The sequence below is a fragment of the Ambystoma mexicanum genome, chromosome 9, assembly GCF_040938575.1.
Source record: "Ambystoma mexicanum isolate Mex_15411 chromosome 9, UKY_AmexF1_1, whole genome shotgun sequence".
Lineage (NCBI taxonomy): Eukaryota > Metazoa > Chordata > Amphibia > Caudata > Ambystomatidae > Ambystoma > Ambystoma mexicanum.
This window is the reverse complement of record NC_090931.1, coordinates 833431990-833451178: the sequence shown is the minus strand read 5'-3', so window position 1 is coordinate 833451178 and position 19189 is coordinate 833431990. Positions and strand designations below refer to the sequence as shown.

At 47.2% G+C, this 19189-nt stretch overlaps 1 protein-coding gene across 18 annotated transcripts in view; it reads right to left on the bottom strand.

Annotated features, from left to right (window-relative positions):
- MAP2 (microtubule associated protein 2) overlaps positions 1 to 19189 on the bottom strand; it is a 680541-nt gene that overhangs the window by 92855 nt on the left and 568497 nt on the right. For all 18 annotated transcript variants that reach the window (XM_069615866.1, XM_069615867.1, XM_069615868.1 and 15 more), the window contains one exon: positions 9585 to 9697. In XM_069615866.1, coding sequence (XP_069471967.1) covers positions 9585 to 9697 — 113 coding nt within the window. The remainder of the gene's footprint in view (positions 1 to 9584; positions 9698 to 19189) is intronic.

Here is a 19189-nt window from a genome sequence, read left to right as displayed (position 1 = left end):
AGGTTTTTCGATAAACAACATAAAATCCTGCCCAGTACCCAGCAAGAGGGTTCTTTTTCTGGGAGCCGAGTTCGACAACACCATTCCCAGGGTAAGACCATCAGCGGACAGAGTAACAGCCATCCTTCGCTCGACAACATTGTTCCTAGAAAAAGAGATGACCATGGTACGCTCTTTCAAATCCCTCCTGGGCATGATGTCCTCATGTATATTTCTCATACCAAACTGCAGACCTTGCATGCGACCAATGCAGGACGCCCTGGACCATCAATGGAAACAAGCCTAGGGTTCATGGGAGAATTTGGCCCAGTTCCCGACGGCAGTGCACAAGGCACTTCGATGGTGGAACACTCCAGGGAACCTGCTCCAAGGGATGCCATTCCAGGCACCGACATCCACTCTTCTCTTTGGGACAGACGTGTCCCTTTCGGGATGGGGACACCCTTAGCGGGCCTTCAGACAAAAGGGGCTTGGTCAGACCAAGAATCACAGCTCCACATCAATTATCCTATAGCTCAGGGCGATACAATGGGCTCTAAAAGCTTTCCTTCCAGTAGTGGCGGGTCAAGTCTTAACCATCCAGACAGACAATATAACCTCCATGCACTACACAAACAAGCAAGGAGGCATGAAGTCAGAGATCTTATCTCAGGAATCTCAACGCCTATGGGCATGGGCCTTGCACCACAAAGTCCAGATCAGGGCGGAACATCTTCCGGGAGTGGACAATATCTTAGCGGACAAACTGAGCAGGGAGTACGCATCATCACACGAATGGGAGCTAGACGAAAAGGAAGTTCAACAGATTTTCTCTGCATGGGGCTAGCCACAGATTGACCTTTTTGCCACCAGGATCAACAGGAAATGTCAAGCATTTGCCTCAAGGTACCTGGAACATCAATCAGCAGGAGATGCATTCTCGGTGGACTGGACAGGGAAGTTCCTTTATGCCTTTCCCCCATTCCACTCATAGCCATAGTTCTGTGCAGAATGAAGGAACACGATTGCTCCATGATCCTAATAGCGCCGGACTGGGCGCAACAGATCTGGTACCCGACTCTGCAATATCTATCCTGGTGGCCTCCAATTCGCCTCCAGGCTCATCAATACCTCTTGACTCAGCAGAACCACAAAGTCCTCCACCACAATCCAGCGAGCCTCTCCCTCAAAGCCTAGTTCCTGAGCAGCGCAAACTCATGAACTTCAACCTTCCGGCAGACTGCTAGGACATAATCAGGGCCTCTAGAGCCCCCTTAACAAGGATCACCTGAGTGTGGAAATGGACCCACTTTTCTAAGTGGTGTGAAACATTGACGATTAACCCACTTACAGCTTCGGTAGAACAGATACTACCTTACTTATTACATTTGGCTAAGGCAGGTCTGTCCCTATCCTCCATCAAGGTTCACCTGTCGGCCATATCAGCATACACGACGACTCCAGAAGTGCAGTCATTACTCTCTCTTCCGGCCATCAAGATCTTCCTGAAAGGGTTGATGTGTACATATCCTCCTACGTCCACATCAGTTCCTTCCTGGAGCCTGAATACTGTGCTAACGGCTCTCATCGAACCCCATTTCAAACCCATTCACAGATGTGAAATAAAATTCTTATCTTGGAAAACGGCTTTCCTGATAGTCATGACTTCGGCCAGGAGGATCAGTGAATTACAAGCCTTGCTTCAGAACCTCCTTTTACTTTGTTTCAGCAAGACTGCAGCATTTTGAGGACACACCCAAAATTTCTGCCCAAGGTCTTATCAGAAATGACACTCACAGAGCGCATTGTTCTACCATCTTTCTTCCGGAACCATACCTCAGAGGTGGAAAGGTCTTTACATTCCCTAGATGTGTCTAGGGTTTTGGAATTCTACTTGCAGAGAACTAAGGAGTTCTGCTTATCTAACAGACTGTTCATTGCCTTCGCGGGCCGCACGAAAGGACAACATATCTCCGAACAAAGTCTGGCAAGATGGGTTTCATTATGCATTACCCATTGTCATCAATTGAAGGGCGACCCCCTCTCCAAACCACCTTCAGCACATCTCCACCAAAGGAAGAGTGGCATCAGTAGTGTTTCACGCAGGGGTTCCCTTGAAGTACATCTGCAGAGCCGCTACCTGGAGCACTCTGCACACATTCGCTATGCACTACTGCCTAGCAGAAGATGCCAACAAAGAATCTGCAGTTGGACAGGCAGTACTCCGCCACCTCTTTGCATAAGGTAGGACCAGCCTATCTATGAAAGATCCAATGCTGGAGAAGTCTTAGTTACTTACTTGTAACTGTATTTCTCCAGCATTGGTATCTTTCATAGATTCACATGCACCCACCCGCCTCCCCTGAGATGCTGCTCCTATGCTCAGTACCCATCATACTGTAGTTCCTACGGTTCAAAATTTGAAGATGGCTGCCTGGGCAGGAGCTTAAGCCCTGCTACCTCATAGGTTGGGACCATAAAGGACCAAAGTGAGGTGGAGGGACTACACAATGGAGTGGCTCATAAGCCACAATGGAGTATCTCCATGCATTCTCTAGGGGAGAAGGGATCTATATTGAAACATTTTAATAATTAATTTTTATCACCGAGGATTCCCAGTCTGACGACGAGGAATATTGAAGCATATGAATCTATGAAAGATACCAATGCTGGAGAAATACAGTTACAGGTAAGTAAGACTTTCTTTTGAAAGTGGTGTCGGAATTTCATCTAACACAACAAATTATTTACCAACAATTTACCCACTGCCTCATCCTTCAAAGGAAGAAGAGAGCTTCATAGGCTAGACCCTAGAAGGGTGTTAAGTTACTACATTTCACGAACAGCTAATGTTCGTCAGGATGACCAACTCTTTGTAGGTTATGCAGGACAGAGATTAGGTTTGGCAGTAACAAAGCAAACCATTTCCCGATGGATAGTTATGTGCATTACTGAATGCTACTCACTAGCAGGAAAATACTCACCTGAAGGCATGAGGGCGTATTCCACTAGAGGAGTGGTGGCTTCTTCGGCTCTGGAAAGAGGGGTGCCCGTGCCGGACATCTGCAAGCGGCACCTTGGTTGTCCCTTCATACTTTCAGAAAATTATACTGTCGAGTTTCTACATCAGGAGAGGAGGCCAAATTTGGCAAAGCTTTTCACCATAACAAAGACACACTGCTATGGGAGTGTATCAAAGATGAGGAATACATGGGAGGACACAATCCGTTAGAAGAATAAGTTACTTACCCGTCGTAACGTTCTTTCAACTGGATGTTCCTCCCATGTATTCCTCATCACTCTCCCATTCTTCCCCTCTTGCTTGCAAAGAACTTCCATGTTTTACATCTTCGTTTCTCGCAACGTCAAGTACGTCTCCATCCATGGCAAGGCACACAGAATAAGGGGACAACATTAGAACTGAAGTAACGGTCACTGCGTGCTTCATATACCAGCATAAACGTCACAACCGAGGACAGTACGGAGGCAGTCAAGGGCCATGACTCCACACCACAGAATGCTTAACTCTATGAAAAAAGTTTCCGAAGCAAGCTGCAAGCAGACTTGGAACGTTACCACGGGTAAGTAACTTATTCTTCTCACAGTACTGACTTACACACATACACACACACACATCAGCACAACCACCACCTCCTCCAAATCTCACCACTACAAATCTCTGAGAATCATACCGCCACACCTAGGACTTAGGTAATTTTGCTCTGCACATGTCCACACCTCAGGATTCACATCTGACTCACCTCAATCGCACTAACAAACAACCCACCCCCTTTTTTCTTGCAGAGCCTTGTGCAAAAACACCACAATGGTAGGTGTGTTATACAAGATCACTTTACATTGCATTACATGACATAGATAAAATTACAAAGAAAGCGTAGTTTGATAGTAGTTTGATAGTAGATTTTTATTCTTCCTGAAGAGTTACTGTAAGATGTCATATACATCTCCCTTACAAATACACCTACAAATTGTATTCAGAAATACAACTGTACAGCAGCGATAGCATTGCACAGCAGTGCTTAGTTAGTGCTGTGAACTACACAAGTGTGAGCTTCCTACGGCAGTGCCCTGTCAGACCAACAGGATACCAGCAATACCGTGTCAGGCTTACAGAATACCAGCAGTTTAAGCTGCCTTCAGAAGTACACTGTCAGATTTAAAAGACACAGACAGAACTATGTCAGTGCTATATTATCAGTGCTATAGGGCTGTAGTAATGTGGCATTCTTACAGTACACTGACAGTGCTTTAGAACCTAAGCTGTGCCTGCCAGTTCTCTTGGTCTCAAGGTCTGTCAGTGTCCATCAGCAGTGCCAAAGGACCCTAGTCATGTGCGCTTCAGCAGGATGTACACTGTCAATGCTTTAGGACTCCAGAAATGTCAGCAGTCCTAAATGAATACATGCTGGGTAAAAGGTCCCCAGAAATGTGATCACCCTACAACAATGTTCAGCCAGTGTTATAGGGCCTCTGCAGTGCCCTGTAGATGATGTAGGACTCTGCAGCCTCCTGCAGCAGTGCTCTGACATGGCCACAGAACCACAATATTGTGCCCTTCCTCCAGCAGTCCCCTGGCAGGTCTCTTGTGCTCCATTAGTGTGAAACTCTTCCAGGAGTGCCTGTCATTGCTATAATACTCCTGCACTGTGTTCCTTCTCCAGAAGAACTTTGTCAGTGCTCTATGGAGGGCGGGTCCCAGTAATTTGGTCTTCAACGAGCAGTGCCTTGTTACTGCTGTAAGGCTACGGCAGTGTATTCTTCATCCAGCGGTGCCCTGTCAGTACCCTGGTAGCGTTGTTTCCTCTACAATTGAACTATCAGGCTACAGGACTACAGCAGTGTGAGCTACCTCCAGAAGACAGCTGCCAATGCTGCTTGAATTCAACATAGCCATATTCCTGCATTGTTTTCGTAGTCCCATTTCAGTGCTGTAAGACTAGCTGCGGGCTCATCTTCCCACAGTGCATGTCATTGCTATAGGCATGATTGACAGGGTTACAGGACCACAGCTCATTGAGATGTATCCAGCAGTGTTCTCTGAGTGCCATAGATGTACAGCATTGCCTTGTTTACGTCTTAGAGTTGTAGTATTGTCAGCATTCTGAAGAAGTGTGAGCTCCCTCCAAGCAATGCTATTGGACCCTAGCAGTGAGCACCTGCCCCAGAAGAACACTGTCCATGATATAGGACCCTAGCAGTACAGTGTTAGAGATGTAGAGTTGCAGTGCCACATTACTGGTATGCAACTCTAGAATTTTGCCCTTTCAATTGTCTAGAACTCTACAGTTAGGGTGATCACATTGATGACACCATATATCACTGTCGGGGTACTGCTGCAGGAACCAACACCGAGAAGTTAAGTTGGCAACATAATGTAATTCTAAATTCTAAAGCCTTAAACAATCTTGGTTCGGATTACTCCACATTCACCATAAAAGATTCTACCATTAAGGTATCTAATAAGGTTAAAACACTAGGTATTTACTTACAATCCTCCTTAGGTGCAGAAGCCCAAACCGCTTATTTAAAGCGAAACTGTCAATACTACCAAAGGCTTCTATGTCAGATAAGACCTTTTCTTAATACCAAGAACAGCACCACGATAGGGAGAGCCACCATACTATCCCGCTTAGATTATGGGAACGCGTTAATGCTCGGCGCCAGCAACAACTGCCTGAAACAATGTCAGATTATCCAGAATAATGCTGTTAGGTCCATCACTAATAAATCCAAACGTGAACACATCACCAAGGACAGAAAAGATCTTCATTGGTTGGCTGTAAAGGAACGGATCAAGTTTAAATCACTGATCCTAACCCACCGATGCCTATATGGCACGGCACCTGCATACCTTAAGAATAAATTCAGCTGGTATGAGCCGAGCCGTAGCTTGAGATCTGCAAAACAAGGATTGATCAATCCCAGCCCTCCAGGTAAAGCCACTGGTCTCGGCCGAGCTTTTCCGAACCTGGCGACTTTCCACTGGAACAAACTGCCTTGCAGCCTCAGATTGGAAAACAACCTCCAACGCTTTAGGAAACAATTGAAGACCTTTCTCTTCATATAATTAGACAACCTCCACACCGCTTCTAGTTGCCATCGTTCTGCTTCCTCCCTCTCTATGCTCTCTATGTGTTGTCCCGTTCTTCTTCGTCCTTGTGTCCTTGTCGCGCCCTGATGCTTGCGAGCTTCGGCGCGTTACAAATAAATAAATAAAATAAATAAAATAAGGGAAGGGAAGAAGGAGGGTGCCAGTTCTATTTAATCTTTATGCCTAAAGTGATCAGAACATGAGGGCCAGACTTCTCATTAACAACACTTTTGAGCAATCAAGCCCCCACTCAGCATAATGCAACCAGAGAAGAGTGTGACATTAACCTGGCCAGTGGGTGCAGCCCCATGAGGGATGGATGGGTGATCAGCAGGACAGCCAAAGGTCAGAATCATCAGTCTCTGGGGAGGTGTGCATACTGAGCGGGGATCCAGGGTCCTGGGGCCTCATTACAACAATTGCGGAATGGGTTAACGGGTTCCGCTAATGGTGGCGGCGCCGTTAAACCCATTCCGCAACTTTACGAGGTTCCCTTGCGGGACCCGATGTGGACGTCTGGTTTTACCAGGCATCCAGAACGGGTCCCGCGAGGGGACCATGGAGCTAACAACGGGCCGGTCGTATTCGGCTCATTGTTAGGCAATTCTACTCTGAACATGAGTACCAACAGCAACGCCAGACACATATTTTGGTCTAGTCTGGCCTCATCAGTGAGGTGGAGCTGGTATCTTAGGGTAAGGCCCAAAGTTACTTAATATGCAAAACAAGGGGGGATCTGGGAGTCCCTCTATCAGCACAAACACGGCCCATTGACTTGTTCTTGGGTGGATGGCCCCTAGGAGAGTCTCAACCAAGTCTTTAGCTCACTGTCCCTTTCACAGAGGAGAAATATCCCTGCATATCAGTCTTTGCCCTGCCCAAGGGCAGTCCAGCACCGAAATGCTAGGCAATTCTCCTCTGAAAAAGAGTACCAACAGCAACGTCAGGCATGTGTTTCAGCCTAGTCGGGCCTTATCAGTGAGGTGGACCTGTGCCTTCTAAGAACAGTGAGCAAGGGTTCCACATCTGGATTACCCTGATAACTTAGAGTAAGACTCCCAGAACCCCCCTTGTTTTCCATATTAAGTAACTTTGGGTTCCACCCTACGTTACCAGGGGAATACAGAGGTGGACCCCTTGCGCACTGTTCTTAAAGAGGCACCGCTCCACCTCACTGATGAGGCCCGACTAGGCGGAAACACGTGTCTGGGGTTGCTGTTGGTACTCTTGTTCAGAGGAGAATTGCCTAGCTTTTCTGTGCTGGACTGCCCTTGCGCAGGACAAAGACTGATATGCAGGGATATTTCTTCTCTGGAAAGGGACAGTGAGCAAAAGACTTGGTTGAGACTCTCCTGGGGCCACCCACCTAAGAGCAGGTCAATGGGCCTTGTTCGTGCTGGTAGAGGGACTCCCACAACCCCCTTTGATTTGCATATTACGTAACTTTGGGTTTCACGCTAAGTTACCAGGGGAATCCAGATTTGGGCCCCTTGCTCAATGCTGTTAGAGAGGCACATCTCCACCTCACTGATGAGGCCCGACAAGGCCGAAACGCGTGTCTGGGGTTGCTGTTGGTACTCTTGTTCAGAGGAGAATTGCCTAGCATTTTGGTGCTGGACTGCCCTTGGGCAGGAGAAAGACTGATATGCATGCATATTTATCCTCTGTGGAAGGGACAGTGAGCTAAAGACTTGGTTGAGACTCTCCCGGGGCCATCCACCCAAGAACAGGTCAATGGCCCGTGTTTGTGCCAGTAGAGGGACTACCAGAACCCCCTTTGTTTTGCATATTAAGTAACTTTGGGTTTGGTATGGTAATGTTTATTTGTAAAGCGCCTATACACAAGGCAAGTGTTTCAAGGCACTCCAAGTTACCAGGGGAATCCAGATGTGGATCCCTTGCTCACTGTTCTTGGAGAGGCACAGCTCCACCTCACTTATGAGGCCAGACTAAGCCGACACACGTGCCTGGGGTTGCTGTTGGTACTCTTGTTCAGAGGAGAATTGCCTAGAATATTGCTGCTGGACTGCCCTTTGGCAGGACAAAGACTGATATGCAGTGATATTTCTCCTCTGTGAAATGGACAGTGAGCTAAAGACTTGGTTGAGACTCTGCTGGGGGCCATCCACGCAAGAACAGGTCAATGGGCTGTGTTTGTGCCAATAGAGGGACTCTCAGAACCCCTTTGATTTGCATATTAAGTAACTTTGGGTTTCACTCTGCACCAGGGGAATCCAAACGTGGACCACTTGCTCACTGTTTTTAGAGAGGCACAGCTCCACCTCACTGATGAGGCCAGACTAGGCCGACACACGTGCCTGGGGTTGCTGTTGGTACTCTTGTTCAGAGGAGAACTGCCTAGTATTTTGGTGCTGGACTGCCCTTGGGCAGGACAAAGACTGATATGCAGGGATATTTATCCTCTGCGAAAGGGACAGTGAGCTAAAGACTTGGTTGAGACTCTCCTGGGGGCCATCCACCCAAGAACAGGTCAATGGGCTGTGTTTGTGCTGATAGAGGGACTCTCAGACCCCCTTTGATTTGCATATTAAGTAACTTTGGGTTTCACCCTAAGTTACCGGGGGAATCCAGACGTACCCTTTCCTCACTGTTCTTAGATAGGCACAGCTCCTCCTCACTGATGAGGCCTGACTAGGCCGAAACATGTGTCTGGGGTTGCTGTTTGTACTCTTGTTCAGAGGAGAATTGCCTAGCATTTCGGTGCTGGACTGCCCTTGGGCAGGATAAAGACTGATATGCAGGGATATTTCTCCTCTGCAAAAGGGACAGTGAGCTAAAGACTTGGTTGAGACTCTCCCAGGGGCCATATACCCAAGAACAGATCAATGGGCCGTGTTTGTGCTGGTAGAGGGACACCCGGAACCCCCTTCGTTTTGCATGTTAAGTAACTTTGGGTTACACACTAAGTTACCTGGGGAATCCAGACGTGGACCCCTTGCTCACTGTTCTTAGAGAGGTACAGCTCCACCTCACTGATGAGGCCCAACTAGGCCGAAACACGTGTCTGGGTTGCTGTTGGTACCCTTGCTCACAGGAGAATTGCCTAGCATTTCGGTGCTGGATTGCCCTTGGGCAGGACCAAGACTGGTATGCAGGGATATTTCTCCTCTATGAAAGGGACAGTGAGCTGAAGACTTGGTTGAGACTTACCGGGCGCCATGCACCCAAGAACAGGTCATTGGGCCGTGTTTGTGTTGGTAGAGGGACTCCCAGAACCCCCTTTGTTTTGTCTAAAAAAATACAGCCCCCATACAATTGTCAAAACGTACGTACATCTTGCCCTGTTTGTCCGCCCCCACATGCTGGAACATTTCAACCATGGTTGCTCCTCTTGAAGAAGATCTGCGTAGATATGTCGATGGTTAACAGAGCAACAGATGTCACATTAAGGAAACGGGAGATAAGGGAAGGGAGAGAGATGGAGATTATATAATATTCCAAATCATACTTTAATCCAGAGGGAAAATCTTACCTTAATATTTCCCCCCCCAGGTGTATGGTGGGCATTGTCAAGTGACCCAATCTTTGCTTGTGCTTTTTCTTTAAAATCCAACTTCACGCTCTCTATTTTCACACGTCCACCTCCTACTCAAGAATCAGTCAGAGGGAGAGAGAGAAGGACAGAAAGGGAGAGAGAGAGATAATTTAGTACAATATTGATGCAGACCTCATATACTTGTGCACCCCTTAAAAGGTATATGTGTAGTCCAGATAGTAAGTGTACATTAAGTGGAGTTCATTTTCGTTTTGCCTGCATGTTGCATTGAGAGGACGTGTTACATGTAGACCCACAAAGCAGTCTTCTCTGTCAAAAATAATTATTTTTGTCACTCTGTGTAAATATTACCCAGATATCTGGGGGAACCAGATGTTTGTGTTAAAATTGTACTTCTCCACAAAACGAATCGTCAATGTGCCTGCCATGTCTGTACATGGCAGACAGCATTTACATGATTACCTATTTGTATTTTGTATTTGTATTTATTGTTTTATATAGCGCCTTAATCCAAGGCGCTTTACAGTTAACAACAAGAACACATTAAACATGGAATAGTAGAAGCAATAACAGTAAACATGAATCAAACCAGAAAATCGGCATGCAGAACAATTTACATAAGCAAAGGGGAAAGGAGAGGAAGAGGGGAAGGAGGGAAGAGGGAGAGAGAGTAGTGAGTAAAGTGAATAGTAGGAGGAAGGAGAATTTAAAAGAGAAGGGGAAAGATAAAGAGACCAATTAGAAGGGTACTAGAGGGAGGGAGAGAAGGGTGAGATGGAGAAAGATGTCAGGGAGGGGAATGAAGAAATAATGATTTCAATGGGGAGGGGAAGGAGCAATAGCTGAGGGAGGAGCGGATAGAAAAAGGTAGGGAGTTCCAGTGTAAGGGGGCAAGGAGCTGAAAAGAGCAGAAACGAGAGGAGGCACAAGTGGTTTGGGGGACCGAGAGTAAGAAGAGATCAGCGGAATGAAGAGAGTGAGAGGGGGTTTAGAATGAGAGAAGAGAGGAGAGGTAAGGAGGAGCAAGGCCGTGAAGAGATTTAAAGACAAGACAAAGGAAGTGACATTTAAGTTGGGAGTGGAAAGGAAGCCATCCTAAGTGAGAAGGGGAGTTGGAAATGGAGTCACGAGGGGAGAGAAGACAGAGGGTGTGGATGGCGGAGTGGTAAAAGGATTTGAGGGGGGTAAGATGGGAAGCAGGGAGACCTAAGAAGAGTGAAGAACAATAGAAAAGGCGAGAAAAAATGAGGGAGGAAATTAAAAGTTTAGTAGCATGAAAGGTGAGAGAAGGACGGATTTTACGGATGTTAAAGAGATGGTAGCGACATGCCCGAGAGGTGAGGGAGATATGATGAGTAAAGGAGAGGGAAGAGTCCAAGTAAATGCCAAGATTACGAGCATGGTTGGAAATACGAAGATTAGAAGGGGGAAATTGAATAGAAGGAGTGGGAGATGGAAGAGGAAGTGTGTTAGAAGGAAAGAACAAAACTTCAGTCTTATCAGTGTTAAGAGAGAGGTAGTGAGATGACATCCAGTTTTTAATGGCAGTAAAACAGGAAGAGAGATTGAGATGTAGGTCAGAGGTGAAGGAAGAAAAGGAGAGGAACAGCTGGGTGTCATCAGCGTAGAAATGATGAGAAATCCCGAAGGAGGAGATGATAGGGGCAAGGAGTGAAGTGTAAAGAGAGAATAAGAAGGGTCCAACAACAGAGCCTTGGGGAACGCCGTTATCGAGAATGAAAGTTGTAGAGGTTTGTCCGCCCCAAGAAACGGTGAAAGAACGGTGGGAGAGGTAAGAGGAGAGCCAGTTAAGGACAGAACCTTTGAATCCAAGGGAGAAAAGAGTATTGAGAAGTAAGGGGTGATCGACAGTGTCGAATCCCACATGAAAATTCAATATGGGCTGAAGGGGTGCAATGCCCTTCTGTCAAAACAGCAGATGGGGGTGACAGTAGCGGGTTCAAGGTTTGGCTCCCCTGCTCCATGTGACAGACTCATGAGCATTGCACAGATCGTGATTTACTAGGGGAGACAACACTTGCAGGGATCAAAATGACCACCTGTTTGTTCACGATAAACGTTCACGTCCAGTTTGTATATGCACTACTCAATTTTTTTATTTATATAACCAATTATTGGACCGGCTTTGCAGAGATATATTCATAGAATAAGATGAGGCTACACTCCATTAAGATTTGTAAGGGGGACAAAAAAAGTGGTATATATATCTTTGTCAACATGTGTGTCGCTTGCATATTAACATATTGTTTTTGTTCCGGGCTGTGGTTCATATTGCATTTTATGTGTCAGGGCAGAACCCAGAGCAGTGCCCCTTCCCCAAAGATGTGTACTGTTCCTGGTGCACCTCTGCACCACCAAGGCCTATTTTGGAATGCAGCAGTGCCCATGGCGCCCTGCACTTTTAGGCAGGGGGGCAAATGATCATAATCATTTGTATGAATTGTCACAAAGTGATGGGAATCAAAAACAACAAGTAGTCTTTTACATGCATTCGTATTGAGACGAATATGACTGTATACATAGGTTGGCCAGGAGTAGAAACAATATCTATGGTCCACTTAAACGGTTTAAGAAGAATTCTCTGGATTCTAGACAGTACCCTGTCTTGCGATAGATCAGATAATGGGCTTCAGTCTCGCAGTCACCTCAGCCCGTACTTGAACTGTCTTGGCAGACTGGGCCTGTTCATGCCCTTTTCAAATTATTGCTACTGAGTTGCAAGTTTACGGGGGTTCCCAAACCCTTCTTTGCTCTTTCTGGGTTATGGGGTTTTGAAGGGTTTGTGAACCCTGTCTCTCTTTCTAAGTCTTGCTCTCACAAAGAGGGTCTTGGTCATAGCTATTTTTTGCTCTCACTTTCTCTCCCTCTGTCTGAGGGTCGCTTCCCTACTCTGTGTTTCAGGATTCATTTCTGGGCTGAGGTCTGCACCGCAGTTTAGGGTTTCAGGGAGAGAATTGTAGTCAGGAAATGATGACGCTAAGGAGTGTGGTCGCAATGGGCTCTCCTTGGGTAGTGCCACCTTCCACTTGCGGGGTCCTGACCTGTCTCTTTTGCCCATTGGGCTACTTCTCTGCTTGCCCTGACCCTCTTCAGTGGTGTTGCGCCACGTGCTCTTCCCACCACCTGCCTAGGGCCGACCCTTTCAGATTGAGGTTTTTCCCCTACTCCTTTCCTTGGGCAAAATGGGCCCTCTCGAACTTACCTCAGTCCGACTTTCTCCTCCTAGCTGCTGCCTCCCAGCTTCTTCCTACTCCATCAATTACCTCCTCTGGCGATTCAAGTATATCTTCGTGATTTTCACACAACTCCCCTGAAGACTCAACCTCCTCCTGAGGATGCCTCCACACTTCCTGTTTGTTCACTTGCTCCTACTCTTCTCAACCTCCTCCTCCTGATGTCTCACCACCTCCACATATTCTCAACCATTTTCTCCTGATGTCTCAACCACTGGTCTGGTCCCAGCCACCTCATCTTGTCTCAAACACCTCCATCTAAAGTTTTCTCCCACTTCTTCCTGTTCTCCACTACCTCCTCCTCTTTTGAAATGCCTCATCCTGATGTTTAAACCACCTCTTACTGTTGTCTCAACTCCCTCCTGCTGATTGCAAACAGCTTGTCCTTTTCGCAATCCCTCCTTCACCCCCTCTTGCCTCAAACCCTCTTTCTCCAAGCTCCCTCTCCTCTCGAGACTCATTTTCCTCTCCACGTTTGTTCTCTTCACGATTCTCCTTACCATAGAACATCCATCCACCAACTGTCTCCAAACTTCTTCCAACTGCTCCTTCTCCAAACACCCACATAGTGTGACTGAGAGCGTGAACTTATATACTTTGGTTTCTCCTCCCCCAAGCTGGCTCCTATGGGATTTGCACTTGTGTGAGCTGATTGGACTGTCTTATTAACACATCAGGACTCATTGAGGGTCTGGTGGGTTGAACCAATCCTTCAAATTGTTGGTCTGCCATTTTGTATTTTACTCTGTTATGGGTTACCTGGGGTTGCGGGGCAGCTATTGCAGTATTTTTGACAGAGGCGTTTGGTGAATAGCTTGGATGCAATGTCTTTTTATTCCCCATGTTCTCAGTGTCTGTTCGCGGAGCGAGAGCAGCTGGTGGTATCTTAGGCAGCCACAGCTGTAAGCAATTTGCACAGTGTGTCTACTTCTCCCTGCGGTCCGCAGCAGATGTGGAGCAGTATTTTGTTGGAACTGTGGAAGGCTACATGAGCCACAGGGTGGAACAGTTAGTCTCTATGTAGTGTCCATGACCTGCGTTTATAATGCCCTAAGTTCAGATTGCTTAATGGAGCAATATCGTTTGCCACCGGCGTTGCATTGCATTCAAGTTTAGAATTCTTAAAGGAGCAGAATCACTATTAGTGACTTGCTTTCTTATTACCTCTTATTCTCAGGGTTTTCAAGTGACATAATCTGCCCCTATGAAGCTACATGGACTTAGTGGAGGTAACCAGGGGCTCTCAGTGTACCTCTTCCCACGGCGAGTCAACCACTCAATTAGAGAGCTGCCCTGCACCTTTGGCCACTCCACTAGAAGTCCACAGAACCAGAGAGGAGACTTTGTCAGTGGCCCCCAGTGTCAGTGAATCACATGCTTTAGAATAAATATCAGTTGTCATGCATCTCCCCATGGAGTGTAATGTTTAGCCAAAGTTGGATGTGCACTAAAAACTGCATTCAAATGGATTGTGTCCTCCCACGTATTTGTCATCTTTTGATAACTTCCTTCCAGCGTTAGCTGCTTCCGAATAGTTTTTTTTTAGCAGAGGGGGCGCTGTGCGTCGATGCGTTTGACTCGATATCCCTTGAGGGCCTCTGTCTCGAGGTCGACGTTATTACGGGTATAAATAACACGCACAGCGTCCGTTAGCTTCAGTTCAGTTTTTCTGCGATAGCTAATGCTTTGAAGATTACGGCCCGCTTTTGATTTCCTCAGAAACTGCGACATTGAGAAAATTGCCTCGCCATCGGCTTCATTGAACCCACCTTGGTGTCGAGCACACGATGGGGGACTGTGGGTGTTGCAAGTCCATGACAAGTAAGGCATTGAAGGAGCATAAGGGGAAGTTAGCAGTGTGTAGGACCTTACAAAATCCCCCTCGACGACAACACATGTCGAAAAGGCACTCGTCGGAATAGTTGCAAGGTGCAAGGTGAATCTCCACGGGGGAAGAGATCCAAAAAAGGATCTTGTTCCAGGAGCGTTTCACACCACTCCTCATCTTCATCAAGAAAGATGAAGAAAAGGTGCCATAGGTCATCCTCGGATCTCTGGCCAGAAAAGAAAATAACCTGCCCAAGTAAGTCGGCAGAAAATGCTCTAAATCTTCGAGAAGGCGGCCTGAACCTTTCAAAAGAGAAGACAAAGGGTCATGATCCTGTTTTGCAGTCAAAAGACTGCAAGGAGAAGGCTAAGGCCAAATCCTGCGTGCCGTCGAGCCTGAGAGACAAGCCAATGTCCCCTCGAGAACCGTTGTGGTCTCGACTCGATGACAGGAGTAGCCCTCGTCGGTCGAAGACTCCATCGAGTCAGGGGTCGAATACTTCGAGGACTCCCAATTCGACACTGATAGCGTTGGAGCCTGTAATGCCAAAAGCATTGAAGTCTTCGATGCTGTTAGTGTCGAAACCTTCAGTTCCATCGAAGGAAAGAAGACCTTTAGGAAGGATTTCTTAGTCATTGTCCTCCATATATGAAGAACATGAGCCATCCGACCAGGATATTCCTCCCTTTGGATTAGAGTTTGAAACACCTAATGTTCCTGGGGCCCTCATTTCAGAGGAATCCAGAATGAAACGAAAATGTACAGTCAGCAAGTGGCAGAGATACATCGCTAGAGCCAGAATGTGTTAAGCCAGACCCGGCAGAGCATGCAGATGCTTCTTATAGACAGTTGATGTCTAGGGTGATTAAATTCTTGGGATGGGGCAGGCACCCACTTCCATTTGAACACGACAACATTAAAGATATTCTGGATAAGGAACCTCAGAAGAACCCTGTGTTACCCTTTCACATTGCCCTACAAAAGAGGGTTAAAGCAAATTGGGAGATACAAGTCCGGCAGTCAACAAGCGCAACATCACTTTGAAACACATTGTGCATAGGCGCTATATAAATAAACTATCATATCATATCATAACAAGAACCTCAATAAAATAAATACAGGCCCTCAAGTATTAATCCAGACTACTTATCTAGACATCTGACACCGGAAAGCCTAGTAGTTGAAGCAGCTATTTCCACGTCCAAGCAAGCAACATACCGTGCCATACCGCCAGATAGGGACGATAAGCGTTCCAACGCAATGGCGAAAAGGTGTTTTCTGCCAGAAGCATGGTGCTAAAATCAGCCAATGTCACTTGCGCACTAGCAAAGTTCTCTTTCACCTTGTGGGACTGCATCTCCATGGCGGCTGAACACATTCCCGAAGGGGAAGAGAGAGGCGGCTTCCTGAACATCGTGAGAGATGGAAAGGAAGTGATGTGTGAGTCTCTCTAGTCAGGTTTGGACTCTGCAGACAGCATCAGCAGAGCCATGGCAGCGAGCACAGTGATACGCAGGTTTGCATGGTTGAGGAAGTCTGGATTTGCACTGGACGTGTAGTCCAGACTGCTCAACATGCCCTTTGACGGCACTCAGCTGTTTGGCAACAAGGCTGACGAGAGACTGGAGAAGCTGCAGACGTTGAAGGCGGCAGCCATATCACTTGGTGCCACTATCAGATAGCCAGTTGCACCCCAGTGGAAAGCTTTGAGGGGTAGGTCCTTTCATTAGTTCTCCACTTTTGGCAGAGCGAGAGGGCTGGCCAGTCAAAGGGGCCAAAGCAAATGCCCTTGTGGTGGACAGGAAAGAGGTACCAAGTCGCCCAAGCAACGGCTACATTACCCTCAGCCTCTGCTTCAGCAACCCCAAAACCTCTATGAGGCCTTAACATGAGACCTTGTGGGAGGCAGACTTTCGCAGCATCTGCAAGCATGGCGGGCATTACTTCAGATGCGTGGGTGTTGGAAACAGTAGCCCAGGGTTACTGCCTCCCCCTTTTAAGAAGGCCTCGGGACCATCCACCGGGGAGCCACTTGTTCAAAGTTCTGAATCGGTTCCTTTTGCAGGAAATTTCAAGCCTGCTAGAGAAAGTTGCTATAGAACCAGTACATGTGACTGTGAGGAACAAAGCTTGGTACTCTCCCTATTTCCTAATCCCCAAGAAGGACAGAGGATTTAGGCCTGTCTTGGACTTGAGATGCTTGAACAAGTTCCTCAGGGAGGACAAGTTCAAGGTGGTCACCCTCTCTCAGATCCTTCAGGTCTCCAGCTGCTGGATTGGATGGTGTCATTGGACCTTCAGGATGCTTACTTTCATGTGCCTATCCATCACAAGCACAGAAAGTACCTGCGGTTCGCCGTTAGCGCGTTCTCATTATCAGGTCCGAGTTCTGCCATTCGGGCAGACCTTCACCCCGAGGGTTTTAACCAAGTTGTTTGCGGTGGTGGCAGCGAGTCTCAGGAAAGGGGGATTCACGTCTATACCTACCTGGTTGATTGGCTGGTCAGGACTTGTTCTCATGAACAGGCCCTGGAACATCTCAGCATAACCTATCACTCTCTCCATAGACTGGGCTTCTCCCTCAATTATAAGATGTCCCACAGGATACCATCTCAAAGGCTCCAGTTCATCGGAGCAGTCCTGGATGCATCCTTGGAAAAAGCCTTGCCACCCAAGATGAGGGCTCAGTACATTCTGCAGACGGTCACCAAATTCCAGAGTGCCCAGCATCTTCCAGCCTTTCACCTTTTGAGGTTCGTCGGCCTCATGGCATCCTGCATTTCTGTGGTACCAGAGGCTCGTCTGAGAATGAGATCCCTTTGATGGGCTCGCAGGACACAGTGGTTTCAATTCTCGGGCAAGATGTCAGACCTTCTTCAGGTTCCGAACAGGGTTGCACATGATCTCCTGTGGTGGGCATGTGAGAACAATATTCTGAGGGGGGAACTTTTTTGGCAGACATGGAAGGAGATAACAGTAATTACGCACACCACACTCATGGGGTGGGAGCCCATGCCAGCTATCTGACAATCAGCTGTCGTTGGTCGCCATCAAGTACAAACTACACACCAGTCTTTTAGAGCTTAGGGTAATCAGACTTGTTCTGATGGCCTTTCTGCCCTCTGTACGTGGAAAGATTATCCTGATAATGACAGACAACACAGTGACCATGTGCTACCTCAACAGGAGGGTTCACTACCACTCTGCAGAGAGGCAATGCAGCTCTGGTTCTGGGCAATACAAGAAGGAATCACCCTATCAGCGTTTCACCTAGCCGGAGAGAACACAGTGGTGGACGCTCTGAGCAGGCAGAGCACAGTCTCCCACGAGTGGAGCTATCTCAGGAAGTCCTTCAAGAGATCTTCATCCTTTGGGGAACCCCTCAAGTGGATCTGTTCGTGACCAGTGTCAACCGTAAGCACAAACTGTTCTGCTCCAGGGAATTTCCCCCAAAAGGAGCTCAAGGAGATGAGTTCGTATTGGACTGAGAGTTTCCACTCCTGTATGCATTTCCTCCAGTCGCCGTCATTTCTCATGTGATAAGGAGGTTGAGAAAGTTCAGGAAATCCATGATTTTAATTGCTCCGGATTGGGCCAGGAGGACCTGCTACCCAGACTTTCTGGACATGACCATCTGCCCTCCAATGTGTCTTCCACAAAGAGAGGACCTTCTCTCGCGAGACGATGGTTAGGTTCTCCATCCAGAGGTCAAGACATTCAACCTTCATGCATGGTTTCTGAGAGGTTGAGATATAAGGATTGGGACCTCCCGGATGACGTAATGGAGATTTTGCTTTCAGCCAGACGGCCAGCAACAAAATCCTTGTACCGCTGCTGTTGGAACAAATTCTGCATCTGGTGCAGGGAAAAGAATGTGGACCCTTTTCAGTGCGATACACCAATGGTGTTGTCCTTCATATTACATCTGGCAAATCCTTGGCTCCATATTGGAACCATCAAATGACACTTAGCGACTATTTTGATCTTTAAGCGCACGTCGGAAGAAGTTTCAGATTTCAAAATGCCACTGATTATACAATTTCTAAAGAGGTTCACAAATGTTTTCCCTCCTACACCATTTCAGGTTCCAGTTTGGGATTTGAATCTTGTGCTAAAATGTCTTATGTCCTCTCCTTCTCTGCACCCCCCGCAGCAGACTTGTCACCATTATCTTGACTCTTTTGCAACGCAGGTTCTTTTTCTATACTTGATGAAAGACCGACTCATCCCCAGTGTAGAAAAGTAAGTTACTTGGACACCTCTGTCAGGTTCCACAAGTTAGCTTTATTCCAGTCAGGCTATAATCCATTAAGATGACAAGTATGAACCACTGGGTCCCATCACCCAGGCTGGGGCTCTCCAACTGACATACCTTCACTACAGGCATTCCTACACTCACAGCTAAACATTATTTCAGGCACACCAACATTCTCTCATGCATTACCAAGCACCTGCATTCACACCAAGCACGATACAACATGTATACCCATGATGACGTC